This window comes from Venustampulla echinocandica, assembly GCF_003357145.1.
Source record: "Venustampulla echinocandica strain BP 5553 chromosome Unknown scaffold_3, whole genome shotgun sequence".
Classification (NCBI taxonomy): Eukaryota; Fungi; Ascomycota; class Leotiomycetes; order Helotiales; family Pleuroascaceae; genus Venustampulla; species Venustampulla echinocandica.
Genome location: NW_022474208.1, coordinates 908,176 through 931,156, shown reverse-complemented (window position 1 = coordinate 931,156; position 22,981 = coordinate 908,176). Strand labels below are relative to the sequence as shown.

The 22,981-nt window shown below is 49.2% G+C and overlaps 6 protein-coding genes across 6 annotated transcripts; 4 read left to right on the top strand and 2 right to left on the bottom strand.

The window, feature by feature from the left end:
* Positions 1–2,843: 2,843 nt before the first annotated feature.
* BP5553_05925 (uncharacterized protein) lies at positions 2,844–4,358 on the top strand (the record flags this gene model as incomplete). Its single annotated transcript, XM_032014548.1, has 1 exon — positions 2,844–4,358. The coding sequence occupies one exon, from the start codon at positions 2,844–2,846 to the stop codon at positions 4,356–4,358; it is 1,515 nt and encodes a 504-aa protein (XP_031869229.1).
* Positions 4,359–8,034: 3,676 nt separating this feature from the next.
* BP5553_05924 (Autophagy-related protein 13) lies at positions 8,035–11,067 on the top strand (the record flags this gene model as incomplete). Its single annotated transcript, XM_032014547.1, has 3 exons — positions 8,035–8,265; positions 8,331–8,426; positions 8,485–11,067. 3 exons carry the CDS (start codon positions 8,035–8,037, stop codon positions 11,065–11,067), a joined length of 2,910 nt encoding a protein of 969 aa, XP_031869228.1.
* Positions 11,068–12,025: 958 nt separating this feature from the next.
* BP5553_05923 (uncharacterized protein) lies at positions 12,026–13,694 on the top strand (the record flags this gene model as incomplete). Its single annotated transcript, XM_032014546.1, has 4 exons — positions 12,026–12,052; positions 12,111–12,511; positions 12,571–13,208; positions 13,267–13,694. 4 exons carry the CDS (start codon positions 12,026–12,028, stop codon positions 13,692–13,694), a joined length of 1,494 nt encoding a protein of 497 aa, XP_031869227.1.
* A 278-nt stretch (positions 13,695–13,972) lies between these two features.
* BP5553_05922 (uncharacterized protein) lies at positions 13,973–15,624 on the top strand (the record flags this gene model as incomplete). Its single annotated transcript, XM_032014545.1, has 4 exons — positions 13,973–14,148; positions 14,293–14,348; positions 14,593–15,297; positions 15,386–15,624. 4 exons carry the CDS (start codon positions 13,973–13,975, stop codon positions 15,622–15,624), a joined length of 1,176 nt encoding a protein of 391 aa, XP_031869226.1.
* Positions 15,625–16,196: 572 nt separating this feature from the next.
* Positions 16,197–18,456, bottom strand: BP5553_05921 (uncharacterized protein; the record flags this gene model as incomplete). Its single annotated transcript, XM_032014544.1, has 6 exons — positions 16,197–16,939; positions 16,996–17,190; positions 17,238–17,310; positions 17,356–18,102; positions 18,159–18,319; positions 18,417–18,456. The coding sequence occupies 6 exons, from the start codon at positions 18,454–18,456 to the stop codon at positions 16,197–16,199; spliced, it is 1,959 nt and encodes a 652-aa protein (XP_031869225.1).
* An 855-nt stretch (positions 18,457–19,311) lies between these two features.
* BP5553_05920 (Uncharacterized protein) lies at positions 19,312–22,462 on the bottom strand (the record flags this gene model as incomplete). Its single annotated transcript, XM_032014543.1, has 4 exons — positions 19,312–19,566; positions 19,633–22,108; positions 22,185–22,320; positions 22,369–22,462. The coding sequence occupies 4 exons, from the start codon at positions 22,460–22,462 to the stop codon at positions 19,312–19,314; spliced, it is 2,961 nt and encodes a 986-aa protein (XP_031869224.1).
* Positions 22,463–22,981: the final 519 nt, after the last annotated feature.

The window sequence follows — 22,981 nt, the reverse complement described above, 5'->3', positions numbered from 1 at the left end:
GTGAATATATATATATATATATTTGTATTACTTGCATGCCCCTGGGGTCTTAGTAGAACGGTTACATAGATGCTCCGCACATATGATTGCGAGCTGGCGTTCAGGGCTACATTAATAGAAGGCTGAATTCACGTTTATATTTGTACTAATTATACATTGCATAGTATAGGTATCTGCCAATGTCCGCTCCTGCCTTGCAACGAAGAGTTGCACATATAATAGCTGCTACTAAATCACTCCGCTATGGAAAACACACGTGATGCGATGGCATCACCGTTCGCTGTGGTGGATCTCAGGGGCCACAAGGTTTGATCGGTTCCCTGGGCTGGATCCGCAATACTTACTTTGGCTCGACTAGTGCCCGACGTTTTCAGGAATGGTTTTAGGGATATCGCTTCATGCATATCGAAGATGGCATATTGGGTGTCTATGATGTCGCCTTAGCGGAAGCCTAACGATAATATATCCATGCCCATGCTCATGGTCATGCTCATGCTCATGCTCATGCTCATGCTCATGCTCATGCTCATGCTTCTGGATCTGGTTGCAATAATAACGGCCAGGACGCCGGGGCTATTCCGGCTTTCCATTTCCTTTGCACCCGAGTGGAGGGGAATGCGCCTACTCCTCCGCCTATGCTATCACAATCCGGGGGAGTCAGTCCTCGTATCGCGGGGTGTTGGCTGTTGTCTGCGACTGTGACTGTGACTGTGACTGTGACTGTGACTGTGACTGTATAAGGCCTCCGGACGCCCTCCACGTCTTATGATGTTCGATGGGGCCAATGAGAAGTCCCAAGACATAAAGGTCGCCTGCAATGGCCGGGCTACACTGCAGCGATGGCGGCCTGGCCAGCGCTGCACAGGCGTTGGTTGTTGATAGGAGCTGTTCTCGTCTCCCTGTGCGTTTTGCCTACGACGGAGTAGGCAGACTATTCGGACCCCAATACGAAGTGACATAAGCTTCTTTTCTAAGGTTTAAAGGAGGTTAGAAGCTATATAGTTGTATACATTAGGAGTAAACATAGCTGTCTAAATATTACAATCTAGATTGTATAGTTTTGTCTACATTAATCAACTGTATTTTGTTTTGTTCAATTTTATTAAAGTAAGGTGTTCACCGAAAGCAGCCGAGCCTCTCTGTAGTGGAGCGCACTCGGAATGCTCGCTAGAAATTAAACGCACTTAATAGAATCAAATAACAAATTTATCTATAAATAACAGCGGCTTTAGCTCACTTGGGAGAGCGTAAGCAAAACCAGTCCAGACCTTCGAGTAACCACTCTAACTCTCATCCAGGCCAGACTGAAGTCAACTTCAGATATTGAAATCTGGAGGCACTGGTAAGGCTGACTACTACTTCGAGTAGAATTCCGCTAATTCAAATCTCAGTGTTCGATCCACAGAAGCCGCAAATCTGCGAATTGAGGTCCACTTCAATTATAGAACACCTAATTTTTTTTTCTTAACTTTTTTCTTTTCTTCGAAAGTAGGTAATCGCTATAAATATACCGTCTATTTTAATAATAACCAAAATCCTTACCAAAGGTCTACACAACCTTAAAACCCTACTTTTTTAAAAAAAGAAAATCAATCGCTTCTACTACTATATTAAATCAAGACCAAAAGGAATAGCTACTAGGTAATTTTCTACCTAAAGTATTATGAGATTACACTACTTATATTAATTTTGTTTGATAATCCATATTTTTATATAGAAAAACAAGAAAATACCCGATACTCAGGAGCGTCAGAAAAGGTTCGCCTCCGCAGGTTCCAGTTCCAGCTACCTCAAGTGGGTACGTATAGGGCTCAGAGCTCAATTCAAGTTAGAGCAGCAACTACTCCGGTCCAAATGGAATACGCTGTTGCTGGCTCGCTTTTGGAAGTTTTGGTATCTCGGCGGTAGCCCAGAGTCTCGGCACGGAGCAGCATCAAGCGAGAAATCGCATCGCGCGTGTAGAGGGTGACAGTTCGATATACGTAGATGTGGATGGCAGAATTTGGTAGACACCTACCTTTGTCTGTATATAGTGAGATAGGCTATCTGCTAACCACCTATGATGAAATAAGAGTAAACTTCCGCGAAAGTTAGACTATAATTTCATTTTGAGCAACTGCTGCATTTCCTGAGCCATATGAGCACATGATAGAGCCAGCCTGATCATGTATTTAGGGGTCCGTTTTAGTTCCCAAAGGTATTTGGCACCCCTGAGGGCTTGATACGCTTGTTTGGCCCTATCTCCAACCACTCTCGACTTCCACCTTATATAAATTGACAACCACGTGTTAGGTTTGTAAACTACCTACATTTAGGGGCTGCATCTTCAAAGTAGAGTGCCTCGCTTGTCGAGCCGCTGCTTTTAAGGGGCAGTATAAGAATCCTCCCTAGCGCTGTTGGGCCGGGAGGTGTTTACCGTAATATTATACCCGCAGCTCGTGAAATCAAAAGATACACCAGTAGATACATTTCTCGAGTTGTGACGCCTCGCTCGTCAACGACGAATGCTTCGAATTCAAACTCGCTCAATGCATGTTTTACAACTGGGTTGCCATCGAAGGCGAGCAACAAGAAGAAAAAGTGACCTTTACAAGGTGACAACGAAACTGAAGATTACATCGGCGCGGACAAACGGCTCAGGGAGACTAAGCTACAGTCGCAGGTCCCTCCGAAGGATGATTTATTCGGAAGCCCCCCAAATATAGCAACCGCGTCACGGCAGCCTCGCACGGGAAGATCTCCATCATTTCGCCAATATCCACAATAACCAATCGACCGAGTCTCCTGCGGATAAAGGTGGCACTACGATCGAGCAAAGTGGTCAATTTCTCACCACTTTGACAATGACTATGCTCGAAGAAATCAACGATGAGGATCTTCTTGAGCTCCGTAGGGACGTAATCGTTCCTCACTCTACTCCAATGATAATGAGGTCGGAGAACCAGCAGCGTTACTTTCAGAACTGTTGGTTTATTGTCGCAGGCTTGGTTGAATACTGCAGATTTGAGTTTGAAAAAGACGGACCTTTGGCGTTTAAAATGTATCGGTGGCTGCATGTTGCACCAGAAGAAATGGAGGAGACAAAGTCGGCACTAATTGGTAGACTGACCTACAACCATGTTGACTCGACCTTGCTTGTTGCCCAGACGATAATGGGTAGAGACGGCTATACACCAGAAATGATGAAGGAGCTTCCAGAGACTAGCTGGAAGGAGACCAGAGTATGGGGGAACTACGGAGGTGTTGTCCAGAACAGTACCGGAGTTGGCCCTCCTTTTGGTATCTATGCCGGGGCAGCAACTGCGAAGTTGGAAAATGGTTTAACATGGAGGACAGCTGGTGCGATGTCTAATAGGTGGTATTATCATTACCAAAACATTGAGAAAGGCCTAGTAGCGCTTGAAGAGGCGCAGAGAGAAGCCAACAAAAAGGCATCTGAGGGTGAACGCAAAACAGAGAAGAGGTCTGTTCCTTATCTGTATCGCTGGGCTGCAAGACCCGGATTTGAGCTCAACTTACGACTTCTCCGGACGTATGAAGTCAATAGGGGCAGGTCATGTGGATATATCTGCCTTAGCGAAACTATCGACACCATCTATAATCAGTGCTTGGGAACGGATACACCGACCAAAGCAAGCATATTAACAAAGAAATTAAAACCGACAATGCTCTTAGAACATAATTTTGAGCCTCTTAATAGAGAGCTCCCTGCTAGGCAGGGCTTCCGTGGCCTGAAAAGCACTGGTCCATGTGTGAAATGCATGGCCACTCAACCACACCCCCACCCGGAGAAGCTAAAGACTCCAATTACACCGTGGTATAGACATCCAGACCCTGGTCAGGCGCATCGAATCCTGTGTTATTTTTGCTACAACCAAGTAAGGCCAAAGAGGGTAGATATTCCGTATAGGATGGTTCCGGTACCCAAAATGGACAGAAATGGTCCCTGTGCGGCTTGCAAATCACCTACCACGGATGCTTCTTCTGGCTGGTCATTGGATACGAGGATTCAAGGAGGAATTGATGGTGGCCAGCTTTGCAAGACATGCCACGACATATTTATTGTCCAACATATGCTTTTGGATTCAACAGAACTTAGGGAGCGGCGGTCTATGTGCTCCTACTTTAAATGTACTGGAAAAGTGGCTAAGAAAAAAGGGCCACGCTGGTACGATCATCCAGAGAATATCGATAAGGTCCCTATTGCAGAATACAGAAACGTGTGCGCTACCTGCTTTGGCAAGATCCACAAGAAAGATCTACCGCGACGGAAGTTAGCGTTGGATATAGCTAGGAAATCGATACTTAACCTAGAAATGGGGGTTAGCTCAAAATATAATAAACAGGAGATGCGATAAAGAAGTCGATCAAAAGAGAGTTGTGTACCGCTAGGAACACTACCTAACGCTAGGTGTGCGTGTAGATCTTGGTTCTTGAGCTCTTATAAATCCTAGACATCTCGATATAAGATACTTGCTGATTGAGTACGGTATATGCTTGTCGGGTGTTTTATGTAGTTCTTAAACCTACAATAAGAAGTATAGCAAAAAGGGATATTATACTGTTGAGAATCGGCAATACTGACATCTCATAGTTTTATCAGAGTTTTCAGATGTATACCCACTGTGGCAAATATAACCCAGTTTTACTTGAATAAAAAGGACTTCTCCACCACCTCTATTACTAGAATTAATTAACTCGTTCTATCGTTTTCAATAGCTCTTCTATCCTTATCGATATCTGGCACGAACGTAACAAGGGTACCGCCTAGGTTAATACGCTATTTTTGGTGATATTTTATGGAGGTTACAATTCGTCATTCATCGACAATCATATCGGAGTGGCATAGGCTCACCAAGCCGCCACTATGGCCGCCGCCCACCCTATGCGCCACGATGATAGTTGCACCACTACTACCTATGGCTTGGACTTCAGCGGCCACCCAAAATGAAGCTATTCCCACTTTACATAGCGGTAAGCAAAGCGACGATAAGGCTGTCCCTGGCTCATAGTATAGTATTACGGGTAGGCTACGTGGATCGGTAGAGTGGAGATCTATACTTAGGACGTAGGGTACGAGTTCGAAGTGGCGAGGTGGGAATAGCTTCACTTGGGTGACGGCGACAGCCCTGGGCCACGAGGGTTGCGGAACTGGCATCGCGCCGTATAGGGTGGATGGCGGTCATAGCGGTGGCTTGGTGAGCCTATGCCACTCCGATATGATTGTCGATGAATGACGGATTGCACTCGGCGGTCCTGAGCCTACATTGCAAAGCGAAATAATTTCCTGGTCCATGAGAACTCTCCAGGCCACGAGGGTTTTCGCTTAAGACGGTGGGGTCGTTTTTGTGGTAGATATATTTAAATAAGATTTATTTTCACAAAACAAGCGGCTTTAGCTCACGTAAGTTGCTCTGAACCGTCCCTTGACGAGTCATTCACTAACAATTAATAGTTGGGAGAGCGTAAGCAAAAACCAGTACAGACATCCGAAGAACTCAACTCTAACTCTCATCCAGGCCAGACTGAAGTCAACTTCAGATATTGAAATCTGGAGGCACTGGTAAGAAAACACAGCCATCACTGTCTATCAGGCCATCCACTAACATCCTATCCAGTGTTCGATCCACAGAAGCCGCATTATCTGCGAATTGAGGCCCACCTCAATTAGAACACACTTTTTTTTTAAATTTTAATTCTTTTAATATTTTTCCTTATTCCCTACTATTTTGAAGTGGGTTCCTCGGTTAAATTATAAGCGAGATGTAGACGGTGGGAAAGTGAAAAAAAGGCATCAGCGAGTATTCAGCTGGCCTGGTGGATTTGATCTAGCAGTTTGGCTTCTATGCTCGTTTAGGATACTTGATATGACCCCGAACGTGTGGCCTTATTGCTGGCAGCCTTCTCTGCCCGTCGGGAGATCATTTGGTTTTAACGGAGCGAACTCACCTGCACCCCATTTGTAGATCCTTAATAAGTTTGGGACAACGGGGCACAGCTCGGCCGCCAACCGCGCTGAATTTCGACGGCCATCGCACTGGAAATATTGCAAACAGTGTGTCCGGTACAAAGCAGGTAATGCAACTAGGTAAATTCTGAGAACTAAACCGTGTGTGAAAACTACGTATATCCTTCGGAGTATATATATAATCTACGGGTGCGCAATTAAGTATAGTTCTTAATTTTTAGGAATAGTTACACATATTGTGCTAAAGATCATCGAGGTGCGTGCAAAGTGAGTAGGGGTCGAAGTGGATAACAGGTAGCGCAGCAGTTGACATGTGGCTTGTGGAAGCTTCCAAAGCTCTACATCCGCGTCAACGTCGACACATCGCCACGGCTTCATCTTCGTCGTAATCATGTCGGCTGTGGACTGCATCAAACAAGCTCCGCCCATCGCGAGATCCGCGCTTTGCATCGATGCTGCTGCTGATGCAGCTGAGGACCATTGCTGCCTCGGCCTTCACATTCACCCTCTCGGTCCTCGCCCACACTGGTCTGCCCAGTCATCTGGCGAGGGCCGTTTGGCTGGCGATGGCTTTGGCTCTGGAGTAAGGCTGTTTCTGCTGTGCTCTGCTGCTTTTCCGGGGGAGCCTAAGCCCAGGCACGGGGAAGGGTCCTATTGGGCGGGGCAAGGCATTCTGCGGTGTATCGAGGTAGAATAATAGAAGCAAAAGAAGAAAAAGAAGACGAAGTAAAAGAGCCGGAGGAACCAGTCGCCTGAAGCGGCGTACCTACCACACCATACTTCCCACCTACGTAAAAAGAGTGAGGCTAATCCCCCGCAAGCAGGAGAATATTGGCGCAGCGGTGCTTCCCCCCGCTGCCGACTCCCAGTCTCGCTTTTGTCATTCTGTTTCTGCTCGTACTGCTGAGTACTGTCAGTCACTACAAGCAAGTGTCATCCGGAACCTCGTTCCGAGCCAGAGCTTATTTGCTATTACATGCGTGGCGTACTACAGTACAGTACGTACTCGCAGGCTCGGAGCGCAGAGGAACCTTATCAGGACTCTCTATCAGGAGGAGTCTATCAGGACTCTAATCAACCTAGTGAAGCGGCGGCCTGAGGCAGATCGCTATCCATCCTATCCATCAATGCTTGATGCTTGATGCTTGATGCTTGCCACCATCCAACCCCAACCCCAAGCCCAAGCCTAACCCCAATCTCGACGTCCTTCGTCCTTCGTCCTCTTCTCGTCCTTCAAACATTGATATACTTCCCCCGTACTTCGTACTTCGTACCAACTAAATAGACGCTTGCTCTCCTCCGCCCATCACCTACTTTGCGCAAGGCCCCCTTTCTATTACCGCTATCTCATCAAGCTTACAGCACCAGAGCTTAGCTGTTGTACTCGGTACCAGAGACGAGAGCTTCACCCAAACATAACCGCCCACCGATCACAAGGCCCCTGCACCGCAAGCGTGACTCTGATCACCAGCATTAACTCGAAGCTCTCCATCACACAAGATCCGCTCCCACGCACGTTAACCGTCCGCCATCTCCCTCAATCTTGGGCCTTGCTTCCATAGCTTAGCATTCCGTCTCTTTATCTGCACTTTGCTGCTGCACACCACCACCCACGATAAGATAACAAACATCCAACATCCGCCGATAACATCTCTAGCACCGGAACCATGCCCGCTGCCTGAGCTGCCTCTGGAGTAGCCCCCAGCCAGCAGCTCCCTCCTCCTCCCCCCTCCCCCAGTTGCCTACCTGCTCTCCTTGCTGTGCCTGCCTACCTCCTCCCCGGCAGTGAGTCCGCAGCTGCACTTGGATAACCCTTTTCGAGCCAGCCAAGGCATCCCCCAGCATCATTCAGACCCCGACTCGAATATGATGGATGCCCAAATCCTGAGGTATCTCGGCCCTGCTTCATTCCACATTTAGTCCTACGACTGCTGCTGTGGACATGCGTATACAGACGGTTTGCATATCATATCAGTTGCATATCGTTTTGTATCACTACACCACCACGACAGCTATCTACCATACCGCCTTCCCCCTCTCCCTACACCCCGACGACCCCCAACAAGATGCATCAACATCCTCGGCCGTCCCCTGTGACAGCCTCCCCGGCTTCATCACCGCGGACAAACCCAACTAGAACGAACAATCCAAGAGACGACCCGCAGAGCACCCGCTCAAGAGCGAGTTCAGACATGCCTGGATACAGCGAGGGGGATGAGGGCAGCGAGGATAGCGGAGTCATCGCCGCAACCGGACCAAGCAGAGATGCCGTCAAGAAGCTTGACCAGATAATACAGGTAGGATGAAGCAGCTTCCACCCCAACTCCCCGGGTCTCCAAGGGGGCTAATTCGCTCTGGGTAGAACTTTCACACAAAAGCTGCCATTGTTGTGCTGCAATCACGAATGTCATTGCCAGTCATTCTTACGAAAGACGGCCCAAAGAGAGTGAATAAATGGGTAGGTTTTCTAGTTCTTGAGGACCTTGATCAACCAGATAATAACAGAAGACAATTAGTTTCAAATCGAAACCGATGACACCCCTGCCTTTCGAGACGACCTAAGCGTGTGGAGGAATTGTGGTGGCTTACAAAACCGGCCACCCCCACTGATTTTGGAAACATATCTCGATACATCTGCTCTGGAGAGCAATCATACCCTGGTTATTGTTGACGATAACGGGAAACAATCGAATGTCCTCGACGCCCTGAACGATTCGAGCGGGTCCAGTGAGGGTGACTCGCGGCGGCGGAAGCGAAACACGGAGGTGATATTGGAAAGATGGAGGATTGAGCTTAAGGAGAACTCGGGGGAAATGGCATACGACTTTGCAGCAACATTACCAACGATCTATAAGAAGTGTATTGTCTTCTTCCGCTCCTTATACTCCACCTCTAAATTCACGCCGGCTTGGAGATTTGTGAAGATTTTGGCTAAAAGCGAACCACCAACCGATTTGCTGCGTGTTAAATGCCGTATCTTGAGCGGTGATGTTCCATCTGGTCGGTTTGATGCGCTTACTCATCCTCTTTTCGAGAATGGAGGGCCCGTAACAACGGATTATTTCCTCGGGACGACGGACACTCCCGTAGGACAGATTTCCGCCGAAGTCTCCTACCGAAATGATTGTAACTTCCGCGTTGATGATGCCGACGGTGTGCTAGGTTCAAGGTATATGGGCGCAAATGATCAGTATTTCCAACCGTCCATAGGCATCAAACATGACAGCCGCCGTGGTCCTTCAAGGGCCGTTGAAGTTGGCTCCCTTCCCATTCACAGACAGCCCATCGACGACCCCGGGCCAATCCAGGCATATGGAAGCTTATCAACATTCCATGGCGATGTACCCCCAAGGGCTTCTAGTCCCATTTCAGCTCTCCGTGCTGCTAAGATCATGGGCTCAGATGCAGGCTCACCTCCGGTGAGCTCATCGCTACCTCGAACAAGGCCTATACAGACGTCACGCGCGTCATTAATGTCACTAGAGGGCACATCTACGGCAAGGAGACCATCGGTGTCCTTTCAACCATTTAAAGCAGGGTCGCTGTCATCCTCGCCTGGTCGTGGCAACCCCTTACAAACCGCGGGAGATATGCCACCACAATCGCCGCGGTCGCTCCCTCGATCATACGGAATCAGCCAGCTAACTCAAGCTCGGAACCGCTCCTCCTTAACCGCCGGGATGCCAGCTTCGTTGAGGGGTGGACCTCCAGTGTCGGACAATGTGGTTGCCTCTTCTACCTCTAGCTCACCGAAACCAGCTCCCATAAGTAGATACAGCAGCAGCTTTACCCATCGACGAGGTAAATCATCGTTTGGCGGTGCGAGCAAAATTGCGGATGATGATCAAATTAGTAGCGGTAAGCAGAGCTTGTCATCTTCCATACAACCGGGCTCGGGCATTCTTGCGGAAGGGCCTGGTGGTAGCTCAGGCTCACTGCAGACCGACGACGACAATATATCTGAATTCTTGAAGTTATTGGATAGCAAGAAGACGCTACAGAGTTTTGAGCGTTCCGGAGAAGCATCTACCAAAAGGACGAGTGCGCAGCTCTCGAAATTTCAATCAATGCGTGAATCCAACAACGCATTGACGGAGTCGATGACTTCATCAACCCTATTAAATCGATCGTCAAGTTCTTCAAGTCGACAGCTGTCAAGTGTGCCGCCGATGGTAGCAGCCACTTCAATGTCAGCATCATCATCGCCTGGAAAGCCGGTATCACCACATACGCCGCATACGCCAGCCATACCTTCAAGACTAAGCGCAAATTCAGTGGCTGAATACTCCGTACCACGTAGGCTCAGCGTTCGGAATCGACCTACACCTGAGGCCCGCCATGAGGATGTTGGGGATGCCGGCCAGATAAGTGAGGGAACCAATGCTATCGACATCCCTACATCGCCGAGGCCGTATTACCCTCATACTCGAAGATCGAGCTCTGTCGCCCAGCAGCACAGAGCTCTTCCTGTAGATGACGACCTAGGCGAGCTTCCATTCGGCGTCCACCGGTCCATAAGCCTAGGTGCTGATGATCGCGAGCCACCCAGCCTAAGCGCACTACTCAGGCTTGGACAAGAGGAAGCTGAGAACGTTGCATCACCTTCTTCTCCGTCTTCCCCTCGCCTTCTTCAGCCCGCGCCACACATTTCGGAGTCCTCCACAGCCATGTCTCGCGAACAGTCATCTTCGCTTGATGTAAACGATTCCGGAATTCCACATGGCGCTCGTGCTGTTTCTGCTGGGTCAATAACCGCTCCATACCGTCCTAGATTAGGTCGGACGGGTGGACGAGGTATGACTCCGCCGCAGTCGGGCTCTTACTCCAGCCTCATCGAACGAGCTGGCGCCAGCAGCACCAGCGAGCGAGGCAGTGGCAGATATAGCTTTACGAGAACCGCAGGAACATATGAAGCCGATGACGAGCCACTACTTTTTGATATGAGCGAGATCGGACGGGAGCAATCAAGACGAAGCATAGAGGAGCCCCGAGGAAGAGGAAGCGTCGGTGCAAGTGCTGCTGACCGCGGTGTATATGATGCAGTAAGAGGGGCTGACTCTGGATTAAGCGGCCGGAGAGGAGGCCGCCGAGGTTGGTAAGATATCGGTGTTGTATTGTATGATGGAGAGAGTCGAGCAAGCCTCGCCCTGAAAATACGTTCGCCATTGATGCATTATACGACCATTTATGATTTTCTACATACGTCCTCAACACATACCCTTGCCGTTCACGACAACTGGATAGGAGTCGGGGACTAGGAGGGCTACCCTTTCTGCATTTTCGACCGCGTTGACGAATGGGAGACGCGGTCATGAATGATGCATTCGTGGGGAAAAGCCGTCTATAAATTGAATAGGATGACTGGGTTGGAGTTGATACCTTGGAGTTTACAAGAGGCGGCTGGATAGGCGCGGGCCTTTGTTTGAGAACAATTTGATAAATTTTGAAACCAGCGAATTGCGCCACGTTGAAGCCGTTGTCCGTTGGATTCTTGATAATATGTTGCAGGTGCTTCAAAAGGGCTGGGTACTGTAGATATTATCTATAGCACCCTCTCTGACCCTGCTAGCTAGAAGAAGGCCGATACTAAGAGTTAAATATAATAATATGCTTAATATACTTCGTACAGAGGCAATTGAATGTTTTATACGCAGAGTTAACTTGAGTTAGCAGAGTGTTTTTGTACTTCTACGGGCTAACTCCGGGTACCTGGGGGCGATAGCGGAGAGCGGGGCTCCCCGCACAGTTCAAAGCACCGAGGAACCAAGAACGTGGGGCTCTAACACTACGAAGCACACTACCGGTAATAGCTACACGCTACACCACGTTGAAGCCGAGTATAAGTATTACTATGGAGCTTCAACTCCCAACTCCACCTCCTATCCTAATCTCACACGTTGATCTGCATTTCGCGGGATTGTTGTCCGTTCAACTCCATCTCACCGAAATCTAAGGAGAGGCTGCTTGAATGATAGCAATAGCACGGAAGCTTCAATTGCATTCCTAAGTAGCTGTAACTCTTCAGATCCAGAGAGCTCAGTCCCCCACTCCTCCATAATGTCCGCAATAAGAATTGCCCCGACGGTAGGTACACCAGCTATCCAGCTCTGTGCAATACAATGCTAATTAATATCGTCTCCAGAGGGCAGTGCGTGCCATGAATCTCCTCCGAACGGTCCAATACACGCATCCACCGTCTTGCCCATGCCACGGAAACCCATCTCATCATCACCACCAGCCCTCTTCCGGCCTCCTTGCGCACGCCAAGGCAAATCTGCAGCGTAATTATGCCACGCCCATGGATTCCTCGAGACAGAAGGAATATGCCTTCGAGATGGCAGCATCCTCCATTCGGTTTGGGCCCGGTGTTACAAAGGAGGTTGGCATGGACTTCAAGAATCTCGGTGCCAAGCGTGTCTGCGTCGTAACAGACAATGTGGTGAAAGACCTAAATGCAATGAAGCAAGTGATTGAGGGGTTGACAAGAGAGGGTGTCGAATTCACAGTGTTTGATGGATGTAGGATTGAGCCCAAGGACAGCTCGTAGGTGCTCATATTATCCCGCCTGACAATCCAATGGGGCTCTAACATGGAATAAACAGGATCAAGGAGGCAATCACCTTCTCGAAGAACTATCAGCCCGATGCCTTCCTCGCTGTCGGTGGTGGATCAGTCATAGATACGGCAAAATGCATGAATCTCTATACGTGCTATCCTGATGCCGACTTTCTGGATTTCGTTAATGCTCCTGTGGGGAAAGGTCGCCCAGTTGACAAGCCTCTCAAGCCTCTAATCGCCGTTCCCACCACAGCCGGTACTGGATCCGAAACAACAGGAACGGCAATATTTGACCTTGTAGCTCAACGTGCTAAGACGGGTATCGCACATCGAAATTTGAAGCCCACTTTGGGCATTTGCGATCCCCTTAACACCCGAACCATGCCCTCCGCTGTACACGCAAGTTCAGGTCTAGATGTTTTGTGCCACAGTCTCGAGAGTTGGACAGCAATCCCATATTATGAGAGGACACCCCGGCCTACGAACCCGATCAACAGACCTGCGTACCAAGGCGCCAATCCCATCAGTGACATCTTCTCATTGCAGGCTTTGAGGAGCACGGTAAAGTATCTGCCCAGAGCTGTGAAAGATCCCGAGGACCATGAGGCTCAAAGCCAGATGTTGCTAGCAGCCACGTTAGCAGGTGTTGGATTTGGAAATGCTGGGGTTCACTTGTGTCATGGTATGCTCCACTCATTGAATCTTCACTCATACCAGCCATATCTAATATCATTTAATAGGAATGTCATATCCAATCTCCGGTCAAAACCCTGGGTATAAACACGCAGGCTACCAAGTTTCGAGTCCTATTATTCCTCATGGAGTATCTGTAGCCGTGTCCGCTCCCGCTGTATTCCGTTTCACAGGCCCCTCAAACCCAGAGCGTCATCTAGCAGCCGCAGAGGCCTTTGGTGTCGACATCTCCAACATAAAGAAGGAAAGCGCAGGAGAAGTCCTGGCAGAAGCCCTAACGAAATTCTTAGCAGATCTAGGAGACCAGCCCGCTGGCTTGAAAGATCTTGGATTCACGAATGAACATATAGATGGTTTGGTGGATGGGACGATTCCCCAGGCACGTGTGTTGAAGTTGGCCCCTGGGTTGGCAGAGGAACTTGGCGAGGAGAGACAACAGTTGAGAGCATTATTTGAAGATGCTATGACGCATTAGGTTGTTAGTGAATATAACTCAAGTGATTGATTGTATTATCTCGCTAAGCGGTTGTGTGCTGTGATTTTCTGTTGTGTTGTTTACCTCGTCTTCTTCGCGCTCGCCTTCTCGTACTTTTGACAAGCTCAACCTACCTTTTCCACAACACAAATAGCTTTGAAAAGCCCATACTGCACAACAACAACGGTAAACAGAAGCTAACAGGTATGTGCTTTGAATAACCGATTCTTTGATACCCTTTTTACCTCTTAGATCGTTTGCTAATATCCGTCTTTAGAATGGATACCACATTCTCACCCTCGCGAGTCCCTCAAGCCCCTCCTCCATCCCCCGTCTCTTCGCCTCCCTCATCCCACATGTCCACACCTTATCCATCCCGCGCGTCTAGCCCTCCTCCTATAGGACTCGCTAGCTCTCGCAATACTGGATGGGGCAGGGCAGATTTGGATAACGAGTAAGTTTATCCCCAAACCACCTCCTCCTCCATCTGGCGGTGGGGAAGTCCACAACATTACAAGTAACTGCTTAGTTGCCACCTGCCGTCTTTGATAAGTATATTTACTCTACTGTTCCAAAGGCTAATACTTTTACGCTACAGTGAACTGGCTAGCTTGAAAATGAGACTGCGATCCGCTGAGAGTGTTATGCGTATTGGTATGCTATACTGGTTCTTGTTTTGTACCATCTTAGTGGGTTTAGGATATCCACACTCTATATACAAGTATATCGTTACAAGACACCTTTTACTTATAACACTTCCAAGCTGTACTAACTAAGGCAATATTACAACTACAAACGTCTCACATCAAGTGAGGCATTCACCTGGCTCCTCTCTAGTGCTTATCAACCTGCTCCCGCCATTTTAAGACAATCCCCACTTGCTAACTTCCCAATCCAGAAACACTTAAACGCAACATCGCCTATATCTTGGACCGTCATGCCTTGTCGATTTCTATGTCCGCCGTGCCGGCGTCTATGTCCGCAGGTCAATTTCTTCCTCCAAAGGATCAGTTTGTAAACTCAACCCAGCCGTCCCTCAATACTTCAGACACTATCAATATGGCCTCCACTGCAACCAATGAACAAGCCGATTTCACAAAGAGCGAGAACATGCAACCTGTTCCTGCTCAAGAGCTATCCGAAATTGGTAAGGCACAACCAGACTGTCACATTTGGCCCGACAAATCTGATGATTTCATGCTAGACGGTGCCGCAGAATATCTCAAGCAGACCGCAGCTATCGGGTTTACTTACAAGATGGACATCAACGCCGCTGAAAAGCTCAAGTTGACTACAGAGGTTGTACTGTCCCACAAGACATCTGATGCTGAGAATGGTGGAGAAAAAAACTTCATCAAGGAGGGTGACATGAAGGACAATGCCATCAAGGAAGTCGACATCAAGGATGGTAGCATCAAGGAGATCAGCACTAAGAATAACGGTGTCAAGCAAGTCAAAACCAAGATCGGCAGCGTTAAGAAAGACGATCATGTTGACGACACCTGGGTCCATGTGAATCCCCGAACCATTGTCAGGCGTCCAGGCACTCGAAACATGAACGCCCACAAGGCAAGCGGGGCCGATGATGAGTTCCCCGATTACGGTATGTCTCCGCTTTATTTCCTTCAAAGTCTCCCTTCACATAAAACCAAACAAAACATCACAAACCAACTTTCTAACCCCTTGTACAGATGAAGAACGTGCCATGGACCTGCTTCGCTACCCTCCCCCGCCATATACAATCCGTGTACGCAGTCGAGAGGTCCAGCAGGCTATCGAGGATGATTTCGTCGTTGTGGAGCATGAACAGAGTCCACACCCCGTTGGACTTCTCGATGCGATTGTGCAGCGGGCTGGACACAGCAAGCCGGCTGTTGATCAAGATGACGAACAGCCTCCTGTTGAGCAACCACAGCCTGCTTATTACTAGCAGCACTGGCCGTCATCAGCGGAGTAACGCAATAAATGGCATTGGGTTTCTGCGGCTGTCGTTGGGATTGCATTAGGGTTGTGCATTGCAAATGGCGTTTGGTGTTCATCGGAACATGAACCCCTTTCTTTTTAATGGCATGATGGGAGCTGGGTTGTCTTTTAGCGCTGGAGTTCTAGTCAAGACCGGTGATTTTATAGGGCGCTACCCGGAGGATAATTAATGAGCATAGCAAATAAGAATTCCTATGCGGATGGGGCTTGACCGGCTTTGGTGGGCTAGGCTTAGCACGTTGTATCACAGTTAGATACAATACAATACAGCAGCACCGCAGAATTACCTAACTGTGATTTCAAAGTATCCTACATTCGGGAAACCGCATTCAACTAACGAACCCCCATTCATTCACATCTACCGCTATATCGCGGCTTGCAGTGCGCTCCTTAACAAATACTTCGGTGTGTATGCACAAAAATAGCAAATAACATGTCGTTACCGCCCAGACTTGCTTGAAAAACTATCCTGACCTATGCAGCATCAATCATTTACTTCCATTACACTCTTTAATAGACCTAATATGCAGTACTTTGTCTGTAAAAGTCCGCCGGTCCCCCAGGTGGTGCACTTGGTGCCAATGGGGCTGCCTCCCCTCCAGATGAGCCTGGTCTCTGGTACGCCTTATATTGCCCCGGAGGCGCACCCTGACTTGGTAATGTCTGTCTTGCGTCACGACCCTCGCTAATAACTGGATAAGGAGCATTCACATTCAAAGGTGCTGGTACGTGGCCCGAACCTGGTGGTGGCGGAGGTGGTTCATAGCCTGGTTGTTGCTGAGCGGGAGGTTGGGATGGCTGGGGAACCCCAGGGTAAGCGTTGTATTGCTGTTGGCTTGGAGGGGGTTGCTGGTTTCCCGTAGGCTCAGCGGAGTAGGGATCCTCAGATGAATATACAGAGGCACTATAAGGAGCGTTAGGATTTTGCTGGTTTATGGGTGAGTCGTAAACAGAAGTGGCCAGTTCCTGGGGGTTGGAATAGGTATTCTGAGGGGGGTAGCCCGTTTGAGGCTGTTGAGGGGGGTATTGGCTGGCCGGCGGAGGGGAGGTGGTTTGGAGAGGGGCGGGTTTTGAGCCTGAAGGAATCCGTGGCGTCGAATCATGTGGCGGGTATTTCTGGTGTCCATGAGGCTCAGAGGGCGGTTGCTGTTGCTGCTGTTGCTGTTGTTTTTGGCCAACAACATAAAATGGAGCTGGGCCCGTGCGGTGAGGCTGTGGGGGATAGCCTTGGGGAGAAGAAGGTTGCTGAGGATATTGTTGCTCTATCAAAGTTTTAGAATGTGCCCGCTCTCTGTTAAATTCTAGCGGGTTTCAGTACCTTGAGGATTAGGAGTATAATATCTCTGGGGATCTTGCTGAGGTGGAGCGGCTTGTGGCGGATAACCTCCACCATAGCCTTGCGCTGGACGTCCATACTGGTAACTCGGTTGAGCTTGAGTCATAGAGGCATCCAACAGATTCTCATAGTCACGACAAGATTTAATAAATCTCTCGTTGAGTTGGGTAAAGTCATCTGAGATGCGTTAGTAACTATAACTCTGTGTTCGGGTACATCCATACCTTTTCTCTGGGAGTATTTCCCAATGAGCTCGATGAGCTTTGGCCGAATAGCCAGGGTAGAGTGATAGAGGGTCTGTAACTATTAGCATCGAAGTGAAATCGGGGTCATTGAGCGTACCGTAATCTCTTCATTATCTCGAACGTTCAGGTCAGAGGTTGAAGTGCTCAGCAGGGTGAGCAGCTTCTCGACGTTTTTAATCTCTGCAAACACTTCGGCCTCCATTTGGGCTTCTCTTTGCAGCTCCTCGGGTGTTGGGTCGGCCAATTTCTCAACATAATTCAAAGGGAAAATGCCAGTTTGCCCTCGTAACAAGCCTTTCCACCAATCCTTGTACACCGACTCGAGAACCGCAATAATATCCCCTTTTCGGAATGTCAACTCATCCGGGTCAGTGGCGTGGAAATCGAATAGCGCTCGCACACGGGACACAGTTGCAGCAGTTGTACCAGAAGGCACGGGTTGTTGCTGTATAACTGGTTGAGGTCCAGCGGAGGAGCCTGATGGCTGGGATGCCTTTGCCTGCGACTGGGCGCCTTTATCTTGGATGGATAGCTTTAGGGCCATCTGCAGTTCCTCCTCTTCCTTCTGCCGATCGACATCGGTAAGCCGGCTCTTCGATGGGGCGGAAGGAGGATGTAGGTTGGGGTTCTGACTCTTGAGTCTGTGATACTGGTCTTTCATGATTCCAAGGTCGGGATCGTTGAACATCTCTGCCCATTCCTGCATCCGCTCTAGTATCTTCGCTTTGACTTGCTGATGAGTATTTCGATCATTGGCTAGTCGCAGAAGGGCGTCTGTGAAAGCTCGTGACGCAAGCTCTCGGTGCATCTTTGGACCGCAGTTTTGGCTGAGCGCATTGGCAAGCTGTGAGAGCTTTAGCACGAGGAGAGACACTAATACATATCTCGCAAATATCTGACCTCCAAAGTGTATAATTGAACGTTGGCATTTCTGTGCGCCAGTCTCTTGATCATAGTTGCCACGGCATCCTTGGACCCGCTCTCTTCGGTCGTCACCTTGTCGCAGACATCCATAATATACTCCCAGTTTTCGGAAGTAAGATTCTCGTCAGTCGCCTTGGCTGTGAGATGGAGAGGTTAGCCTTCGCCTCTTCTCCTGAACGCGTCGTCGCTCGCTGTCCAAGTCTGTCTCCTGAATCAAGCTGCAGTGGGACTTACCGACGACATCATCGAAGGCATTCTGCTGTGCGCGGAACATCTCTCCTGCTCGTTCGCAACGACCTGGACAAGAGATAACCGTGGGTTCGTTCCCCTAAGAAACTGCGAACTTTAAAGCGAACGTGGGAGTCGAAGTGAGTGAAGATCGAGGCTGTCTGTGGATGTTGGATGTTCAGGTCCTAGTGTGGAATCCCCATAAGCTTGCAATGGCGACGCTGCATGGTAACTAGCTGTACGCAGGATCCCGCCCGCACTAAGCCTATTACGAATCCACTACGTACTCCTACTGACCTTAGACGTTACGTACCACGGACACGCAGGCTTTGCCTTCGGATTGGATGCAACATAGATAGACAGATATATAGATAGATAGATACATCTACTAATTTAGATATAGTATGCGTCTCATGCATGTTATGGCTCTTTTTGCGGACAACATATGCTGTGCAGCACTTGGCACCGTCTTGTGGCCATTTTCTGTGCTTCGTACAATAGAATTAGGCATCTAGTGAGGGTCAAATATCAATCTTCAAGCAGCTCAGCTCAGGAACAATGTTCATCCGTCTTCATTCTATCAGTGTGCTGGGTATCAACAACCACCAACTAGAGACTTATATTACATATAAACATCCGCGCTCCCTTTGGCTTTAGCAGCCGCAGATTTCATTACTTAGGGGCCCGGACTTAGTTAGGGACAACCAATGCGGAACAAGGCAAGACCGCCAAACGCTATGCTTCCAATAACTACCTCCTTTCGAACACCCGAACCCAGCATAGTAAAGGCCTGGGACCTCGGTCCATCCTAATAAAGCATCGCTAAACTCCACCATATATGCATTTGAAAAAAGGATAAGTGGGACGTGTCGCACGTGTGCTGAAAACAAATGAAATAAAATCACCACATCTCATCATCCCGATCTTCTTCATGCCCATGCCGGTCCGAGTGGCCGTACTGATAGTAGTCTTTGCCCTGCCGGTTGTACTGTCCTTGATCGCCGTAGCCATTTTCCGAGTTGTGCTGCGAGGCTCGCGATTGGGGCCGATTTGAATCATCCTCCTCGTGATCATAGTCATAGATCTGGGAATCATCTACATACTCGACGCCTTCACTCGGCTGACCATGCGAGGACTCGGCGTATTGTGTAATCCCCTAGACGTGTATTAGTATATATACATATTTGTGTGCGCGTGTTCGGAGATAACGATCTCTACTTACCTGGTGGTAATCGTATCGATACTGTTCTTCGCCCTGCTGTCGCTGCTGCTGCTGTTGCTCCTCTAGCTCTTTCTGCCGGCGCTCTGCTTCCTGCTTCTTCTGAAGCGCCGACTGAGGAATTTGCATTTGCGGATGCATCTCCTGCACCTTGGCCAAATACGAATACATAAAGTTACTTAGCAGAACCTGACTATATAGAGCTCTTCGAGGATTTGCCAACTTGATGTGGGCCATACGGTAGATAGCCCTTTCTTCGAGAATGGAGAATCTGGTCCAATTGTAATCAACATCAGGCTTAAGCTGTCGATGTGGAGGGTCAGGTGACAGCGCTCGCAGCGAAGAGCCCTTCTTGCTGCCTGAATCACGGTCACCCTTCTTCTTGCCGCCGCCAAAAAACGAGGAGAATAGTCCATCTTTCTCTTTTTTGTTTTCACCGCCAGACTTCCGACTGCTCTCCTTCTTCCTCTCATCTTGAAGCTTGTTCTCAATGTTGTCACGGTCGAGCAACAAGCTTTCGCGATTTCGGGGAACGGCAGTATCCATGGTAGATTGCAAAACATCCAAGCGAGCATTGTCATGAGACTTGTCGAGAATAGCTTTAGCTTTAGCCCTTTTGCTTTCTTTATGATGGTCGTCATCCTTCTTCTTATCCTTCTTGTCCTTCTCATCGCTTCCCTTGAACCAGCCCCAACTCGTCTTTCTTGGCCCAGAACCATCTGACTCATCCTTCTCTTTCTTCGACTTTTTCTCCGGTTTCTTGTCTTCGAAAGTCGGAATGAAGGTAAGACTTTCTGTCCCGCCACCGCTTCCAGGAAGAGGGGAGGGATGCTGAGCCATGTCATTTAGGGTCTGGGAAGGTGAGGTAGCTCTGGGGATTGACTGGGGGGTTGAAGAATCCTGTCTATTGAGGTTGGGTCGTCTGCTGGATTTTGCTGGGAGCTCAGGAGAAGGCTGCTTTTGCATATGTTGGGAGGCCGTTTGTGATGAGGACCTCTCGGGGAACTGGTAAGCTTGACGAGACGACGTTGTTGATTCTGCGGGTTCCTCCGGAGGTGGGGGTGTTTCAACTATTCGAGGAACTGGTGCTCCAGCTACAGGAAACGTGTTGCTCTTTGGAAGTTGGCCTGGTTGTGGTGGCTGCATGGATATATCGTTGGAATGCAAGTCTTCCTGTGCCTCGTGTGAGCTCGCCTGGGGATCCGACAATGTCGAGCTGCCTGTGGACGCGTTCTGAAGCCGCCTTGCTCCGCGGTTTGGGCGTGAGAAGTTCTCTGCTGCTGTGGGCTCCGCTTGAACCTTCGTCAGCGGGTATCCAATGGATGGGCGACTCTCGATAGGCGATGACATCGGAGACTCTTCTGCATCCGTATCTCCTCGTAGTGACCCAGCCCTCTTAGAGAAAGGCACTCTTTCCCCTTTCCTCAAACTCCCTCTCCTGTATGTCGTTCTGGTTGACCTCCTCAACCCGACTCCCGGGGCTTGTGGCAGGATTGGCTTGTCTTCGTCCATTGTCGACGGATCCCCCCCAGCAGCATTTCCATCCCCCATGTCGAGGCTCAACTTTTGCATGGCCTTTGAAGGGTCCCGAACTAGCTCATCTAGCTCTTTTAAGTCTGCAATCTTCACATCCAGCGCCTGATTTCCGGAGAGGGATTTCTTTCTCTCTAATTGTTCAGACCCATCCTTGTATCCGATCGCCCCTCGGCCGCCATCATTATCAATCTGCCGCGATAGCATGGACTTCTTCCTCCTCAGCCCTCCGCCTGATCCACTTCGTTCAATACTTTCGGGCGACAAAGATGATTGGTCTCCAGATCGCCTTTTGATGGATTGTACTCTATTCTCCAAGAATGTCTTGAATTCCATGGGAGCAAGCTCAGGATGGACTCTGGCAGGAACCCAAAAGAGCCGCGAAGGATCATCTTCATCATCGTTGCCTGTGGGCGCGGCAGTTGGCATTAATGACACCCCTTGGAAAGAAGGCAGATCGGGATCACTTGTATTTCCAACATCCATTGACATGCGCCGTAATGCTTGTAGGTTGCTAAGCTCCTGCGCAACCGCAGCTGGATTCGATTCATAGTCTATGTCATTGAGTGGGAATTGGGCATTGGCAGCGTCTGCAGAATTATTGCGATCTCGAAGTGATAACGAGGGCGACAGCGGCGCTTTGTCAGGGGGGTTGTGTCTCTGACTCTGCAATAGAGCAGGCGATGTATGTGCCTTCTTTCCAGCGTTACCATTCATAGTCGGTCGTGCCCGGTTTTTGTTGTAGTCAACATATGAATTTCCTTCATCAACGGCCTCGTTAAGCGGGGAGGACACAAAACTGAGGGGGCGCGAGTCGGGTTTCGAGTAATCATCGTCGCCATACATGTCTCCGATTGCCTCAGTGACGTGGTGGTTGGTATCGCTGATCGAGAGTTGGGCAACATGCCCCCGTCGACTGGCGAAGCTCCCACCAATCTCGCGAGGTCTAGACGAAGTCTATAGAGAGCGCAGAACTGTTAGCAACAGCACAAATCAAGGCAGAGAGAGACAAATGTTAGCACCCAAGAGCGGAGCCTGTTGGAGGTTGTGCTCGCGTGGGCCAGCTGGGGGGCTGCTCTCTAGCTCGAGGGAGTTGAAGTCGATCGCCGGGTCGACTTGACTGGCTGAGTTCGACCGGCTCAGGAGGAATAGGGTTTGCTAATTCACTATACCAGTCTTAGGTGACTGATACAGAGGGCGACATACCTTCATCGGATCTGCTGTCCAAGGAATGTTCCCCTTGCTGGTGCGATGGAACGGGCAACCGGCGCTCAAGTCGAGGCCTGCACCGTATTCTCATCGGGGGCTGCTTGTAACGTTGTTGAAAGGCGTATGCGCGGGATAAGAATAGGGTATGATAGACAGGTTAAAAGGTCGAACAGTTACTAAATGCGGTCGTCATCGTCGCATGGCTGGGTTGGACATCATCGAATGCTGGGAGTAAGTATGTTTCGTTCAAAGGAGGCTTGGGAGGTGAAGGGAAGCGGTCGGCCACGGCCATGGCCAGACCAGGATTCCGAACTGAGATAGCGAGAAAAGCCATAAAAGCGGCAGAGCACAACACTGCAACACCACAAGCAAAACCTCAATAACATCAACCAGCACGAAACGCACAACGTTAAACTCAGATAAATCACAACTACGTTAGTGAGGCTATGGAAGTGGTTGTTACTAAAACCCTTCTACAATGCTACAAGCGAAACTCTATCAAAGGGTTCAGAAGGCTACGACTACAACAAACTTGGTCTAACGAAAGCGTATTTTGGTTTTGGCTGTGCTTGCGGGGACGGCCCGCTGCTTTTAGCTTTTAAGGTACGGG